The sequence below is a fragment of the Lissotriton vulgaris genome, unplaced genomic scaffold (genome assembly GCF_964263255.1).
Source record: "Lissotriton vulgaris unplaced genomic scaffold, aLisVul1.2 SCAFFOLD_328, whole genome shotgun sequence".
Taxonomy (NCBI): domain Eukaryota; kingdom Metazoa; phylum Chordata; class Amphibia; order Caudata; family Salamandridae; genus Lissotriton; species Lissotriton vulgaris.
Window position 1 is genome coordinate 1085496 of NW_028243607.1, and position 17885 is coordinate 1103380.

The window sequence follows — 17885 nt, forward strand, 5'->3', positions numbered from 1 at the left end:
GTGCTCTAAGTTTATTTTTTGCTCGGCCAATTTGAGTTCTATGTCCATCTTGAGTCGGGCCATTTCGAGTTCGTGTAGTCGGGCTTTTTCTCTTTCTTGGATCTCGTCTTGCGAGAGACTGGTTCTTTGCCCCTCAGGGGCCGTGTTGGTATTTTTCGCGGTGCTTTGCTCAGGGGCTTCGACATCCCCGGTCTCTGCCCAAGATTCTAGGGCATGCTTAAAATCGTCCTTGGTACTTAGTCCGGTGGTAGCGATACCTAGTTCGATGCAGAACTGCTTTAGTTCACGATGGCTGTATTCCTCTAGTTTTTCCATTTGGAACTTCTCAGTTGATCCGCTCTCTTTAGTCGACATTTGTTGTTCGTTGTGGGGTGAGCTACTCTCTGTACGTTATGCGGTGATTCGGATCCCACCGCTGCCACCAATGTTAGACGGACCGGGAGGGTCGGCCGAGATTACGGGGAGAGGTCTCCAGGGAGAGCCGTCTCCAACGACTGTACAGGTAAGTAACTTCCCCCCCACAGACGGACACCACACAAGATTGAAGGTTAACGAGACTTTATATGCAATTCTTGGGTTACGTCGTTATGATACAAGGAGGTCTGGACTCAGGGGTCCCCTCGGTTCTGATCTCTGGTTGAGGAGAAAGGGTAGCGGGACAGTCTTAGTTACCAATGAGTTAAATAGCTCTCAATCCTCGAGCTCGGCGTGGTTGCTGATCGGGCCGTGGAGGAGCCAAGCAGGTCCCGAGATGGATGAAGGATGGTCGACGGGCCGTGGAGAAGCCAAGCAGGTCCCGATGAAGATGACGGTTACAACGGTCCGCGGCCTCGCCAGCAGATCCGGACGACGATGAAGAATGAAGGTTACGACGGCTGTGGCAGCGCCAACAGGCAGGACGATGGTGCACAGGACAGAGCTACGGCAGCGCCAGTAGTCCGTCCAGGATGAGTTCCTCTTACGTCTCTCGACTCCAAGATACAACTGACTTCCTGCTCTGGAGCTGCCCCAGTTATAGGGCTGGCGTGCTTTGATGTCCGGACCCTCGCACTTGGAGGTCGGGAGGTCCGGGATGAGGGAGTCCAGACACCCAGCAGGGGGGTGGAGCCAGCGCCCGGGGAGGCGATGGGCGAGCGGCACTGGGCGGGGGGAGAGCCATCGGCACCTCTTTCTCCCATTGACTTGCCAAGTAGCCCGCTCACCTCCTGGGTGGAGGGTGGTGCCGGATTGTCTGAGGCTGGGCTAGGCCCAGGGTTGAGGTCGATCGGGGGCCAGGCGGCCTCGTGGCGAGGTGTCCAAGATGGCGGCCCGGGCTGGGTGCATGGGCCGGCAGTGGATCGGACCCACGAGGTTATCATGTTCGAGGGCAGGGGTCCCTGAGGGGACGCAGGGCGTGCAATGGTGGTGTGTGGTGCTTGCGTGACTGGGCTCGGGCCTGGTCGAGCCGGGGGAGAGCGGCCCGTCATGTGGCCTGTCCAACAGCCAAGGATTAAAAAAGTGGTGACCCACATACAGAATAATTATGCTGTGCCTGAGGACATGTTTATGTATGTCAGGTACAGGGATTATGATAAAATACTAAGAGCTTTGTGTCGAAGAGACAGGCGTAAACTACTAGGTAAAAGGTCACCTATTCATAACCATTATTGTTGTGTGGATGGGACAATGTATGTAAAAAGGGAGCATACATGACAGGACTAGCCTAAAGGATTCTCCTTATAAGTACCTGACCCCCCACCACATGTACATGCAGTGGAGACCCTAGGGGTACCTACCATACCCAAACATTGTAGTTTATCCATTTGTAAGTGCCCAAAACATCAAAGTCGAGTCTGGGCAGTTATGCAACACAGGGCTGCTATCAAAGTGACCTCAGGCACCAGCAGTGCACACATGCAAGTGCAGAGAAGGCTGTGGGCCTCTAGACTGCCCTGACCTGTTCTATACTAGGCACTTAAAGGGAGTTTCAATCCCCCTGCCCTATTATGAACTAGGGCCTTATAGGGGAAGTCCTGCTAACCGATAGTGTACCCTAGTGTATGTGGGCGTTTTCACTGTATTCTAAGCATCTCTTTCAGCATATCACTGGACCTAGGCCTGCCTAGCAGAGCCCAAGGCACTCTCAGAGTCGTCAGAAAACCAGCATCTAGGAGTCTCAAATAGGTCAGATAGTGGAGGGCGGGGCTGCAAACAGGTCCTGAATTCTAATAATCTGTTATTATGCACTGCATTAAATAGGTACTGTCTTTCTTCAGCATTATATCACACCTCCAGTATCCTATACTGTATGAAAGCCAACCTCCTCTGCCAATCTAAAATTATGCACACACGATTCTTTTTGTCTGAGAAGCACCAGAACTGTATCCATCTTGTGCTGTAGTGGGAATTCAGTCTTCTGTCCTTTATAAACAAAAAAACATGATTTTCCCACATGAGTGCAGTCATGAACTCTCCCTGGCTATCAGTTAGTACCGGGACACTTTGTTAGGGTAGAAGTGTACTTCCCACATTATTTCCATTCATTCAATAGAACAATAACCAAAGAAATGTCTGTGAACTACACCATTTCCCTATTTTGCAAAAGCACCTCAGGGAGGAAGAGAGTTTAAAAATCTTTTGAAATTATTTTGGATGCAACTGGCATAGTGTGTTTTATAATCCATTGTTAGACCTGGCTTTTCAGCAGGTTGATCCCTAGACTTTTTGCTTTTTGGCCTTCTGTTTCTGACCTGTTTTTGTTGGTTTTATGACTCTGGTCACTTAACCATTTCTGATCAGTGCTAAAGTGCACGCCTAGTAACAAGGTAAGAAAATAAAGTTTGATATGCCTGAACTCAGAATATTACAATGCATCTATTAGTGAGGGTGATTTTTACATTCTGTGTTTGAAAATACCACTTTTAGAAAGTAGGTATTTTCTTGCTTAGCCATCCAGTATGCCTCTGCTAGGTTTGTGCATTGCATGTCTGCCTTTGGATGACAGGGGCTGGGGAGGAGCAGTGGCACCAGAGAGCCTGATGAGTCAGGGCTAAGCAGAATAGGCATGGTCTGCATTTGGAGTGGTAGGAGGAGTAGCACCTGCACCTGAATAGGGTTGTGCCTGCCTTACACAATGATGTCTCCGCCTCCCTGTGGTGTGTCTGGAGCCAGGGCACACACTGACAATGGAGGTTGTTGTGCACTTGCAAAGTGCCCCACAGAACTGGTTTTGGCTGGGTACAGACACACTCTGCCTTCAGAGAACAAATGATTTTTGTTTGTGTGTCCAGAGGTTTTCAGGCACAAATAACAATGTAAAGGTAACTTTGGAGATTAATGTTCCTACAGGAGAGAGATCGAAATTGTATCTGGTGCCTGTTTCCACTCATGCTAAAGTAGCACAGAAGATTAAGATGACTGCTGCAAAGAACATGTCCTGTGTCTATAGGTTTTTAGGCAACAATAAAAATGTGATTGTAACTTTGGCAATTAATGTTCCTGCTGGAGAGAGATCAGAGTTTTATCTAATGGCTGTTTCAACTCATGCTAAAGTAGCGCAGAGGATTAAGATGCCTTCTGCAAAGAACATGTCTTTCAGTGTTCAGTGGTTTTCAGGCAACAATTAAAATGTAATGGTAACTTTGGCGATTAATGTTCCTGGTGGAGAGAGATGAGATTTTTATCTAGTGGCTGTTTCCACTGATGCTAAAGTAGCGCAGAGGTTTAATATGCCTGCTGCAAAGAACATTTCCTTGTGTGTTCAGAGGTTTTCAGGCAACAATGAAATATAAAGGAAACTTTGGCGATTAATGTTCCCGGGGGAGAGAGATCAGAGTTTTATCTAGTGGCTGTTTCCACTGATACTAAAGTAGATACGGGCTGCAAAGAACATTTCCATGATGGTTCAGAGGTTTTCACTCGACAATAAAAATGTAAAGGTAACCTTGGCAAATAATGTTTCAGCGAGAGAGAGATCGAGGTTTTATCTAGTGGCTGTTTCCACTGATGCTAAAGTAGCTCAGATGATTAAGATGCCTGCTGCAAAGAACATGTCCTTGTGTGTCCAGAGGATTTCAGGGAACAACAGAAATGCTCTACAACATACCTTAAAAACATTGGCTAAGCCAATAGCTCTGGCTAAACACTTATAAGGTCCCAAAGACGAGACCTATTGGCTATGACAATGCTTGTTTAATACTGCAGAGACTTTATCATATATTTCCATGATGTTTGGTGCATGATTCACATGGCAAACATTGTCTGCCCTTGCTTTGAAATTGAACAAGGAAAAGAGATACATAATTTCACGTGAGGCTTACGGTTGTCATGGCAACAGGTGGGAGGATTGATGTAATCCAGGAGACAGAAGTAGTTGTAAGTAGGAGGTTTAATGGAGAAGAACAGCTTGTACATCCACAGTCTTCAGGAGACAGGCTTACACTGCCCAACTCCCACATACAGAATGTAGAACCAAGACAGAATAATAACAATTCTTAAAGGGACAGGAAAAGGGAATACTACAAGGGTCAATGATGAAGATTCTTCGGAATGTTGGGTTTTGAAGATTCTTCAGATTTTTGGAGTTTGAAGATTCTTTGGAATGTTGGGGATTAAACTGTAGATGATAGTTGAGGGGGACGGGAGCTCTGCACATGGGTTGGCTGACAACTAAACATGAATAAATTCTAAATGAAAACCTGACTGCCCACTCCCAAAGACTTATCCCCAAAGGGAGCGGCCTATTATTATTTAAAAGCCTCTCTGTATGTGCTTCTGGTCACATTGTTATCACTGCAGAAGGGGGTGGGAGGGAAGGATGAGGGGCTGGAGCTCCCTGCAGCTTTCACACTAGCCTCAGCTCCGCACCTCCCCAGAGACCGAAGTACGGGAAGAGGCGCTCTGTGAAGGGGGCCCGCGGGAAGGAGCAGAGAAGCTCCATGGAGTCAGCATTGTACAGGGACAGCTGCCCCCCCTCGTAGTCCAGATACACCCCCAGCTTCAGGGGCTGCTCACGAGGGGACAGAGGGATCTCAGGGGAGGTGAACGCCTTGTACATACCCTTACACCCATACACTGCCCAGACTCCCCCCTCAGGTGACCGTGTGAAGCCTCCCTTCGTGTTCACAGACTCTGCTGCGATCCCCAAATTCCACCCTGTCCCCTCCTGCAGCAGCTGCACCTCCCAGTAATTTCTTCCGGAGGTGAACCCCTCGCTCCCCAGCACACAGGAGTAGAGGGAGGTGAATCTTTTGGGGGTGTCCAGCAGGGTCTGTGCTGTGTCCGTCTCTCTCACACGTCTCCGCCCCTCAGACAGGAGGAGCCGAGGATGAGCTGTGTCAGGATCCAGAGTCACCATTACTGCAGGGAAGAGATTCAGAGTTAGAGATTTAATAACACAAATAAAGGCTGTAATTACTGCTTCTGTTTTACATATGATTAATTTGCACCACATCTGGTAGGAGCACACTGTGCTAGAGAGCGCACAACACTAGACTGCTCACTACACTAAAGCGTGCATTCATCTAGAGCACACACTACACCGAACAGCACACTGCACTACATAGAGAGGACATTCTACTACACACTACACTGCACTACTCGGCATACTACATCACACTACCACGCATGATGCACACTACAATAGCAGAGTGTAACAGTAATTAGATTAGAAGGTACAGACTAACAGAGCTACTACAAGGTATACAGTACTACTCAGTACACTGTATTACATAGTACAGAGTGATTGGGCTACTCAACTGTATATTGTACAAGTCAGTACACTGCATTAGTAGGTAACAAGGGACAGGGCTACAAGAATGTATGCAGTACAGAGTAGAAGGGGTCATACAAAATATACAGTTATAGTCAGTACACTGTGTTAGGTGCCCCAGAGTGACAGAGCTACACCAAGGTATACTGTACTAGTCAGTACTCTATATTAGATGGTACACAGTATGAGAGCTACAAGTAGGTATACAGCACTAGTCAGTACACTGCATTACATGGTACAGAGTAACAGAGCTACAAGGTATACAATACTACTCAGTACTCAGCACATTAGATGGTACAGAGGCACAGAGCCACTACAAAGTATACAGTACTAGTCAGTACACTTCATTAGATGGCACAGTGACAGAGCTACTCCAAAGTATACTGTCCTACTCAGTACACTGCATTAGATGGTACAGAGTCACAGAGGAAACAGAAAGCTTGCCGTATTTGTCAGTGCACTGTATTGGATGTTACAGAGAGACAGAGGTGCTAGAAGTGTACTGTACAAGTCAGTAGAATGCAATTGATGGTACAGAGTGACAGCGCCACTACAAAGTATACAGTACTAGTCAGTACACCTCATTAGATGGCACAGTGACAGAGCTACTCCAAAGTATACTGTCCTACTCAGTACACTGCATTAGATAGTTCAGAGTAACAAGTTCGACCAAGGCAGTCTATACTAGTCAGAACTCTATATTAGATGGTACAGAGCAGGCGAGCTACTAAAAGGTATAGAATACTAGTCAGTAAGCAAGTAAGTACTTTTATTCGATTTCATTTAAAATCATAAAAGGGCGGCACCATCCACCAGAATACATAAAAATATCAGGCAATTGTTCTGGTTTGAAATTACATTAAACTCATCTAAATATATGTTAAAATAATATCAAAACAGTTTTCATTGATTTCATGTGGGCATGTGATGCCCAGCCCTACTGGAAAAAGCTTTTTTTAAGGAATTTGGAATAAACTGTACACAAACAAGCATAGTTTCATAATTTGTAAATAAAGTGCTGGTGCTGTAGTCATATGAGCTGAAGATTTTCAATTGGAATAAACAAGGTTGTTCTGAAAAGACAAGTTTGATTCATCTATCACTCTTTTCTAATTCCTTTGCCGCTAGGCTCAGAAACGTTATCGCCTGGCATGACAATTGGACTGTCGGTACTAGACAGTACACTGCATTAGATGTACAGAGTGACAGAGCTAGTAGAAGATTGTTAGAATTGGGAGGCTCTAGTTGGCACAGGTAGGTATTTGTGACAAATAGGGACCCTCTCCTCTAGTCAGAGTAAGGGGGGTACACTCCTAGAATAACCCCTGCTCACCCCCTTGGTAGCTTGGGACGAGCAGACAGGCTTATCTCAGAGGCAGTGGGTAAAGCATTTGTGAACACATACAGTAATCAAGTGACAACACTACAAATGGACACCACACAGGTTGTATAAATATAAAAATAGATATATTTTATATAGAGTTACCACAAGACCAATAAACGACAAAAATAATCCACAAAACTATTATAATTCAAGAGATCTGGTTAAAAAGGCTTAAATCAAAGTTCTGTGCGAGTCGGTAGCCCTGTCCGGCTACAGCAGTTTGAAATAACAAGTCTAACAAATCCAGCGGACCGCGTCGGTCCGGGCCCACTCAAATGCCGACAGACTCAGTCAAAGTACCTTTTACTTGAGGCGGCCGGCATGGACGTGCTAGCCGGTTCCGGTGTTCGTCGCCGTGCAGAAAAGAAAACGTTGCAGGACGCGTTGCCCCTCGATGCGGTGCAGGCAGCGGCCCATTGACAGAGTGGGTGGATTCAAGGCGTGCGTTGCAGGGCGAGACGGTGCTTCGTTGCGGTGCTCCCAGCTTGCGGTGCAGCGACAGAGCCAGAGTTCGGGAGCTGGCGTCGATTAATCCAGACAGCGGTGCGAGTCGGGCGTGCGAGGCAGTGCCCAACTCTGGTGCATTCACAGGACTTGAAGTCGGCAGCAGTGACCGCGTTGGTCAGACCAGTACGAGTCGGTGTAGCGAGGCGTTGCACGTCGCGGTGTCCACCAGTCGCGGTGCAAGCAATGGCTCGGTGATGGCGTCAGGATGGAGTCGGTGAGCTCAGAGCTTGCGTTGTTCGAGACGGACGTTTTTTCGATGCGGTGCCTACAGGACACCGGGTCGGTCGTGAGAGAAGGTCACAGCTCCCTGCCTCTGTAGCCACTGAAACAGCGTTTCCAGCAGCTATCCACAAAGGCTGGTGAAGTCTACTGGTCCTGAGACTTCGGTCAGGGTGCAAGCTCTCTTCCTAACCCTTGGAGATCCTTCACAAGTTGAAAGTAAAGTACACAAAGTTCTTTCTCCTCTCTTTGGCAGTCAGGCAACCACTGCAGGCCAATCCCCCAAGCAGCACTTCAGCTTGGGAATAGTCTCTCCTCAGTTTCTTCAGGTTCCTCTCCTCAGCAAAGGTTTCTTCTTGTAGTCCAAAAGTGATCTAATTTCTTGGGATCAGGGTCCCAATATTTATACCCCAAAATCCTTTGTTCTCTGAGGGGAGAGGGGCCTGTGTCCAGTCCAAACCAGTTCTGAAGCACTCTGTTTACCTGACTTCTCCTTTCCTTTCACAGTGCAGGGCAGGAACATCAGAATCCCCTCAGGAGGTGGAGCCAGCATTGTGGAAGGCAAGTACAGTCCTGGAGCACTTTGTTGACAGTCTTCCTTCTCTTCTTTCAGTGTGCAGGGCAGAGACATCAGCCGCACCCCAGGAGGTGGAGCCAGCATTGTGGAAGGCAGGCACAGCCCTATTCAAGGTCCAGGTGCAACTTCCCTTCCATCTAGATGCAGATCTCTCTATTCACCACTGGGCTGATTCATCCTGTCTCTTGGAATCCCCCAGCCCAGTCACTCTCAAAACCAGACAAAGGAATACACAACCTAGCAGAGGCAGTCTTTGGATAGTTAGACAAGCACTTACCTACTTTCTAAAAGTGGTATTTGCAAACACAGAATATTAATATAAACTTCACTAAAATATGTATTTTATTATTCTGAGTCCAGGCATACTAAACTCAAATTTCTACCATGTTCTCTGAGTCAGTTAGGATTATAAAATTTAATAATTCTAACAGCCCATTCTGGCCTATGGAGAACAGGTAGCCTTGCAATAGTGAAAAACGAAAATGGCTGTAATTCACTATTAGGACATGCCACACACATATCAGGGCTTGTCCTACCTTATACTTACAATGCACCCTACCCTTGGGCCTACCGTAGGGGTGACTAATAAAAAGAAAAGGGAAGGTTTAGGGACTGGCAAGTGGGTGCACTTGCCCAGTCACCATGACAGTACTAGACTGCATGCAGGCTCTGCAATTGGAGAACTTAGACACATTTTACAGGCTGCTTCTGTGGGCGGCACAACCAGTGCTGCAGGCTCACCAGCAGCAATTGGATTTACACGCCCTGGGCACACTCAGTGCAATGTACTAGGGTCTGACAAGTAAACCAAACATCCAATCAAGGAACCACTAATCAATACATTCATTTACAGTAGGGAGCACTTGCACTGTGGCACTGGACAGCAGTGGCACAGTGCCCAAAGCATCTAACACCAGCAAAAACACATGAGCCAACAGCAAAAATGGAAGGAGAGACCCACACCAATGGTGCCAGGTCTAACAAAGATGTACTGTACTAGTCAGTACACAACATTAGATTGACCAGAGTAACAGAGCTACTAGAAGGTGTACTGTACTAGTCAGTACAAAGCATTAGACCGTACAGAGTAACAGAGCTACTGAGAAGTTTGCTGTACTGGCCAGTACACTGCATTAGATGGTACAGAGTGACAGAGCTAGTAGAAGGTATACTGTACTAGTAAGTACACTGTGTTAGTTGATGCAGAGTAAGAGAGCTACTGGAAGCTATACAGTACTAGCCAGTATACTGCATTGGATAATACATAGTGAGAGATAATAGAAGCCATACTGTAGCATTCCATACAGTATATTAGATGGCACAGTGCGACAGAGCAACCAGGAATTGTAATGTACTAGTCAGCACACTGAATTGAATGTTACATAGAAACAGAGCCACTCCAAGGCACACTGTACTAGTCAGTAAATCGCAACAGATGGAACAGAGTAACAGAGCTACTCCAAGGTATTCTGTACTACTCAGTACACCGCAATACATAGTAACAGAGTTAGTTCAAGGCATACTATACAAGTCAGTATTCTACATTAGATGGTACAGAGTACCAGAACTACTAGAAGGTATAGAGTACTAGTTAGTAGGCTGCATTAGATGGCACAGAATGACAGAGCTACTGGAAGGTATACTGTACTAGTCAGTACCCTGCATTAGATGGTACGGAGTAACAGAGCGACTCCAAGCTATAACGTACAGTCAGTACACTGATTGCAGGGCTGCTGTCTAGTCTTAGGAATGTCTGGGAGGGAATCAATATTTCCACCTCAGGTCAGTGGCGCTAGAGAGAGGTTCATTTTAATCCGATTAACTTCCAGCAGGTTCTGGTTCCATACCTGAGCTAAGCTCTAGTGAAGTCAAGACTACAGTTTTGTGTGGGAGGGTTTTCACTTTTCCCTATACATTTATTAAAAAATCCCAGTATTTAGAGAAATAAAGCACACACATCCTCTGTGGATTACAGTGCGAACAAAGCTAGATTAAAAATGGGGTGTCTGATTATTTACAAACATGTTGAGGCTGGGTATACTCAATATGCATTTCGCCGCCTTGTTGCTGCTCCTCCTGCTGCCCTCAGATATTTTTCATCCCCAGCCTGTAACTTAGATTCTGTTCTTATTTAATCTTGCCCTGATTATTTCATTATTTATTTCCCTACTCCCACTGGTTTCACCGCTGCTGCCCCTCCCCGTCACAGCCCCCACTCCCGCCTCCCTACCTACATGCCCAACCCCCCCCCTTTAATGGCGGATGCATGCCGCTGGCGTGCCTTCTAAGGCAAGCCCGTCTGCGCCTGTCCGCGACTCGCACCAGGACCCCTCGTTCTCCCAGGCCCCACCGATAAGACTCCACCAACCTCCACGCACTCAATCCTGGGAGACACACCGACTGCGCAAGAGCCTCGCCGATCACCATCCACGGGCAGTTCTCGTGCAGACCCTGCTGCAGATCCTTCACCATCGACAATACCCCCACTACCACCGAAGAACCGCCTGACGCACGCACCACCAAAACCCAGACATACATCCACCTCAAAGTGCGCTCCCTGCAACGACACGCCGTCGCGATATGGGACCTGATCGACACCATCTCACCCGACGTCACCTTCTTCACGGAAACCTGGACCAATACCACCACTGACCCGACATCGCCACGGCCATCCCCGACGGCTACACGATCCAGAGAAAGGACCGCCCCCAACGCCCAGGAGGAGGACTCGCCATCGCACACGAGAACCCCCTCTGACTCTCCACATCCAGCACGAGTGACCCCCAATCCAACGCAGAACACCTCCAGTTCCAGATCCAGACCAGCCCCAGGACCCAGATGGCACCCTCATCTACAGACCACCAGGACCTCGCACCCAGGCCGCACCACCATCGCCGAGCTCGCCGCACCCCAAGCTGTAACCTCCACGGACTACATTTTACTTGGGGACCTGAACTTCCACCTCGACAACAGCGACGACCCCGACTCCAGCACTCTCCTCGCCAACCTCCGACTGAAGCAGCTGGTCAACACGCCCACTCACAGAACTGGACACACCCTCGACCCTATCTTCACAGGAGGAACAAACATCCGCTTTAGCCACACCACCCAGCCCCTCGGGACGGACCACCACTCTGTCCACTTCACCTTCACCACCACCATCACACCCAGGCCCGCTCCGTGACTGCCTCGCAGGAGTTGGAGGAAGGTCACAGAAGAACACTTCATCACCACCCTCCTCCAGGACCCCCCTAGTGCCACGACCGACACCAACACCGCAGACACAGAATTTGACAGCTGGATCACCTGCTGCGCCAACAAGCTCGCACCCCTCCGCCACCCCACCAAACAACGCCCTCTGAAGGCCGACTGGTTCACCACAGAACTACAAGAAGCGAGACGCTCCTGCAGGCGCCTGGAGAAAACGTGGCGGAACCAGAAAAACACAGAAGCATGGAACAACCACAGGAGCGCCCTTAAGGAATACCACCAGCGCATAAGAGACACCAAACGAACCTTCATTAGAGACAAGGTCCAGACCAACGACAAGGAACTGTTCAACGTCATACGGCAGTTCACGAAACCCCTCAGCGAAGCCACAGACGTTACACCTTCCCAGGAACTCTGCGACAAGCTCAGTACATACTTCCATCTGAAGATCAAGACCCTGTACGACAATTTAAGCGAACACAAGCCGGACACTATCCCCCACCCCAACGCCACAGGTTAACCAACCATCAGGACCTGGAATCCCGCCACCATTGAACACATCACCGCTACCATGAAGAAAACCCACTCAGGAGCCCCAACAGACCCCTGCCCACCGCAATTTTCCACAGGCAGGGCCGCCGCCGCCATCGCTCCCGAACTAGAACTGACCATCAACACCTCCTTTAGGTCCGGCATCTTCCCAGACGACTGTAAGCATGCAGAGGTTAAACCCCTTCTCAAGAAGCCCACGGCCGACCCCACAGACCTGAAAAACTACCGGCCGATCTCCCTCCTCCCTTTCGCAGCCAAAGTCAAAGAGAGACTCGTGAACACCCAGCTGACCACTTTCATCGAGGAGAACTCCATCCTAGGCCGCCGCCATAGCTCCCGAACTAGGACTGACCATCAACGCCTCCTTTAGGTTCCGCATCTTCCCAGATGACTGTAAGCATGCGGAGGTTAAACCCCTCCTCAAGAAGCCCATGGCCGACCCCACAGACCTGAAAAACTACCGGCCCATCTCCCTCCTCCCTTTCACGGCCAAAGTCACAGAGAGACTCGTGAACACCCAGCTGACCACTTTCATCGAGAACTCCATCCTAGACGCTTCCCAGTCGGGATTCCGCAGCAACCACACCACCAAGACCACTTTGTTCGCCGCCACCGACGACATCCGTATGCTACTCGACCAGGGACACACCGCGGCTCTCATCCTTCTAGACCTCTCCGCAGCCTTCGACACAGTCTCTCACAGTAGACTCGCAGCCAGACTTCACGATGCAGGGATACAGGGAACCGTTCTCGACTGGTTCCAATCCTTTCTCTCAGGCAGAACCCAGAGGATCAGGCTCCCTCCCTTCCTCTACGAACCCAAAGAGATCGACTGAGGAGTACCCAAAGGATCCTCGCTCAGCCCCACGCTCTTCAACAGCTACATGGCCCACCTAGCCGCCATCGTCAAACAGCATGGGCTCGCATTGTATCCAACGCCGACAACACCCAGCTCATCCTCTCACTCACCAAAAACCCCGAAGAGACCAGACTCCGCTTCACGGACGGAATGAAGAACGTGGCAGCCGGAATAAAAGACATCTGTCTGAAGCTCAAATCAGAAAAGACCGAGGTCCTCATCTTTGGACACTGCACCTATGCCTGGGACGACACCTGGTGACCCTCCACCCTCGGGAATCCACCCACTCCAACTGACCACACACGAAACCTTGCCATCATCCTTGACTCCTCCCTCTCCATGAACCGCCAGATCAACACTGTCGCGTCCACCAGTTTCAACTGCCAGCGCATCCTCCGCAAGACCTTTAACCCCTTCCATGCTCAGAACGCCACTGTAGGCGTGTGCTCAGGAAGGCTCCCGGCCGTCCTAGCACCCACCCACAAGGGAAGCGCTGGCGCTCTGCCCGTGGGCTGCCGATCTGTGTGCCCACACCAGGGATTGGCCCTTCCCCTGCCTTCCCCCACTGCCCTTCCGCATCATCAATTGAGGGATTCCCAATGCGCTGGAAGCCATTTGCTTCCAGTGCGTTGGTGAATCAGGAGGTGAGTTTGTCCTCCGGGCAGGTGGGGGGTACTTTTTAAAAGGCATCAGAGGAAAGGAAGGGTTTTTCTTTCCTCCGATGTCTATTAAAAAAGCATTCCTGCTGCAGGATCGCGCCTGGGGCGCGATCATGCAGCAGGAATGCCCGTTATTTATTTTTTAAAGGGCCATTTTGTTTTGGGGAGCAGCCCCTTGGGCAAGCGTTGCGCCCTTTGAGGGAGCAATGTTTGGACTTTGTTCTGCCCCCCTTGCGAGGGGAGCAGATTGGTGGCAGATTTTCATTTTTGTATGTATAGGTGCCCACTGGGCCACTAGGGATTTTTTGTAATAGGCAAATTTAGTTTTGGAGAGCGGCCCCTTGGGTAAGGGTCGCTCCCCTGGGGGAAAATGTATTTTCTTTGGTCTGCCCCCTTTGGGTAGGGGAGGGGGGGACGAGGGGGGGTGCAAATTGCCTTTATAAAAAAAAAGCTATATTTATGTTTAGATGCCCACTGGGCCACCAGGGATTTTTTTATTTTTAATGTCCTTTTTGCATTTTGGGGAGCAGCCCCTTAGGCAAGGGTCGCTCCCCTATTTGGGGGCCATATGTTTTGGTGTGTCTGCCCCTCTAGGGCACAGGTTGCGCCATTATTTTCAAATTAAAGTGGCCCACTAGACCACCAGGGATACATTTATGGGGAGTGGCCCGTCGGGCAAGGGTCGCTCCCCTTGGGGGCATTGTTTTTGGCTGTCTCTTTCCCCCCTAGGGGGGCAGATCTCGCCATTGTTTATTTAGTGGCCCACTAGATTTACCAAGGACTAAATTGTGGGGAGTGGCCCCTTGGGCAAGGATCGCTCCCCTTTGAGGAGCATTAATTTTTTTGTTATGTTGGGGAGCGGCCCCTTGGGCCAGGGTCGCTCTGCTTTATTTGAGAATGATTGGGGCCACTTCTGCCCTCTTTGGGTGGCAGATCAGTGTGGTAAATAAAATTACCGGGACTATTTTTCTATACATTAAATGACAATAAGGTCAATAGCTCAATAAAATGAGAGGCAGAGTCCGTGGTATCTGAGTCATACGGGCTTTAATTAAGTGGCTCGAGACACTGGACATCGGGTTCCATCACCACTAAGGTTCAGGAAGGGATATTCAACATTTTATTAACATCACACATTATAAATAGTAAAACAGTATAATTGAAATGAATACAGTAGGCGTAACAAGTGAAAAGAGAAGAGATAAGAACACATGGGCGTAAAAGAGGGCGTGTACAGGGGCGTACACGGAGGTGTGTGCTGGAAACGTCACAGAAGTGTCATAAGTGGGTGGATGCATAGAGAGATTCTGCAGGGTCAGCAGAAACCTTTACCATGGTTGCGTGCGTAACTGAGCATGACGTGGTATTGACGTGTAACTGGGGAGAGCTGGGGGGCTTGACTTTAGCACTAGTAGAGGAGTCTTGGTGTCTGGGATGTCAGAACGACCTGCACCTATAGCATATCTGGTATCTTGCATTTGGAGGATGTGTTGTCTGAAGTAAAAGGTCTCTCGGGCAGAGGCCGTTCAATACTGAATGCTAGTGGGTGCATACGTGTCTTGGTGCAATGCGCGGGGGCCATGGGCCTACCATGGTAACGGGTTCGGTAAATCACTTGCAAGGAGACAGGAAAGCAGGGCCCTTTGCTCTGCAGCCGGGAATATGTTTACCTATTTCACTAGACTGGAATGTGTTTTTGCGGAGGCTGAGCAGATAACTGTAGGCAAAATACCGTCTTGGCAGGCAGGCCAGGCCGAGCCGGGCACCGCTCGCTGGGCAGGAAGTAAGGTAGAGGTCAGGGATGCATACCTAAACTGCAGCTTTCAGAGACAGAAGAGGCTCGGAGCCTCAATTAAGGGCCTGGCTCGACTGAGCCAGAAAAACATGGAAAACGTGTGCTTCGCGTTTTTTAAAAGTGCACCATGTAAATGCATTGGGAACGTGGGCCCTAATGCGGTATTGGTACTTTATACATGGAGGGCTCACTAACCGACATGCTAACATTAGACGGAAATGCAGAGGCATGATTAAAACAGGCACGGAAAAGGAATTACATGATAACATGGACATACATGAGGCATGGGTGCATTGATAGGGTGCGAGTGAAGGTCACACTGACTACCTAAAAATTTCTATTTCCTCATTCCCTCCTTGGCCCCTACTGCGCCCTTTAGGATATATCTATTTTCATGAGACCATCTATTTGTTCATATAACATCATTTGCTCATCTTTTTTCATTCGGGAACGGGAACGTGAACGTGGATGGGGAATACAAGACGTGGCGCACAAGCCGCAAATCGCTGGCCCACATTGCAGACAGAGACAACAACTGAATACTATAAGCAGTATTATTCCTAGAAATGACAGTACTTTCCATCCCCAGGCGGATATCACACTCCAGAGCCAACCGGACCAAGTCCAGGTGCCAGGATTCTGGTGTATCTGGTGAGCTATTTTATGAAGCCTTGTTATTGCTTTATATACTGGTGGTGCGTTATTAGGAATAAACACACAACAACTGGATCCGATCACTCTACAAGCTCCGCCCCTATCGGCCAGGATGACGTCAAGTACAAGGCGGTTTTGAAGAACAACAAGTCTCATAGCAGACTGCTCTTCGGTCAAGTTACCTAAGGCAGAAGTAGTCTCATTCACTACTGCTTCAAGAGTTCTAGTTAATTTGCGTATCAGTTTACTGTTTTGGACAGGACCTACAAAGAAAAAGAATCCTTTATTGAAATCTGTATATTGCTCCCACGCTGTCTCAGTCTGATCAACAATTGGGGACTCGATCTCCCTTCTATGTCTTATATGTACAAGGTGTGAATTTCGATGATAATCGGATGGGGCTAGAAAAACTGGTGGCAGTAGGAATGCAATATAACATGTTCCATCCCAATCTAATGGCAGACGTACATAAGCTGTCTGACCACATATAAAATAGGAATGGCGGGAAGCTTTGAAAGTAGACTTTCCTTTATCACTGAATTCGACCACAGTATTACAATCACTGTGTCCTAGGTGTACTGAACCATTTTTTCTAACGCATAATTCCCCTTTCACTGGTAAAACTGTTATAAACGGCAAGTCCGAATTAGTCTCGGACTGAACGTTCAGAATCATGAGGCTAAGGGTAAAATTTCCTAATCCATACACTTCATTTTCTATATCGGTCCCTGTCCTTTGGGGAAGACCGTCCTTGTCTGGGAAACATGCTTGATTCATAACTGTATTCAGGTTCCCCCATATCCAATTGCCTTGGGAAACTTTGGACTTACTGTCTAAGGAGGACATTAAAGTAAACCATGCTCCGCACGAACCATTATGTGTAAACGGATAAGGAAAGAGGGGCAGAGCTCCCTTGTATTTCTGGTAAGGTGGGAGTCGGCCACATACCCAGCAATTCGTGACATTGCTGGTCTGGTGAGAATGGTGTAACATACGGATAAAAGTGTTGTTGCGCAGTGCTAGTCGATAGGATAGTTTATGAGGTGGCAGGTCACTGAATATATGCTCTATGGTATCATTGAAAGAGGAATGTACATGTGAACCAAGAGGAGGAAATAAAACGTGTAACGTCCAGCTTATACATATGATCGTAATACTCAGAAAAAACATAAAAAGCAATGTAACTATACATCTACTGTGTAGATTTTTACAGTATTTCATTTTCTTGACTTTCTGTCTATCTCTCTCACTATTTGGGTCTATCTCATACATGTCAGAAACCTGTCTAACCGCTTCACCCGAGGGGGACTTAAACAATTAAACGCTGTCTGACTTACTAGACCTTAACTTTGCTTTATACTCCTGCTGCGGAGTTTTCTCTAACAAGGGTAGTTTAATGTCAGTATCAGAATCGGGGCAGTCCTTGGGAAATGTCTCTGGACACAGTCCATGAAATCTAACGTGGCTGGAATGTAGCCACCCTTTTCTTCCCTCAACCTTCACTGCGGTCCTCGTGGTCATCAACACCAGCTTCGGCTCCCGCCACCTGGGCTCCAGAGGGCTTGAGCGGTCGAAGTTCCTTATACACACATGGTCGCCCGGAACGATTTCATGCGGGTTCACTTGGGTGTTTTCCGGGAAAGCAGCCCCGACCTGTGAACGACAAGAGAGTAGTGCAGACATCAAGGAAGCCAGGTAATCTGTCAGCATATTACTATCA

At 48.4% G+C, this 17885-nt stretch overlaps 1 protein-coding gene across 1 annotated transcript in view; it reads right to left on the reverse strand.

The window, feature by feature from the left end:
- Positions 1 to 4349: 4349 nt before the first annotated feature.
- Positions 4350 to 17885, reverse strand: part of LOC147668285 (E3 ubiquitin-protein ligase TRIM39-like) — a 198650-nt gene continuing 185114 nt past the window's right edge. Inside the window, exon 6 of the mRNA XM_086948634.1 lies at positions 4350 to 5337. Within this exon, the coding sequence (XP_086804760.1) occupies positions 4823 to 5337 (515 nt within the window). The 3' untranslated portion in view covers positions 4350 to 4822. The remainder of the gene's footprint in view (positions 5338 to 17885) is intronic.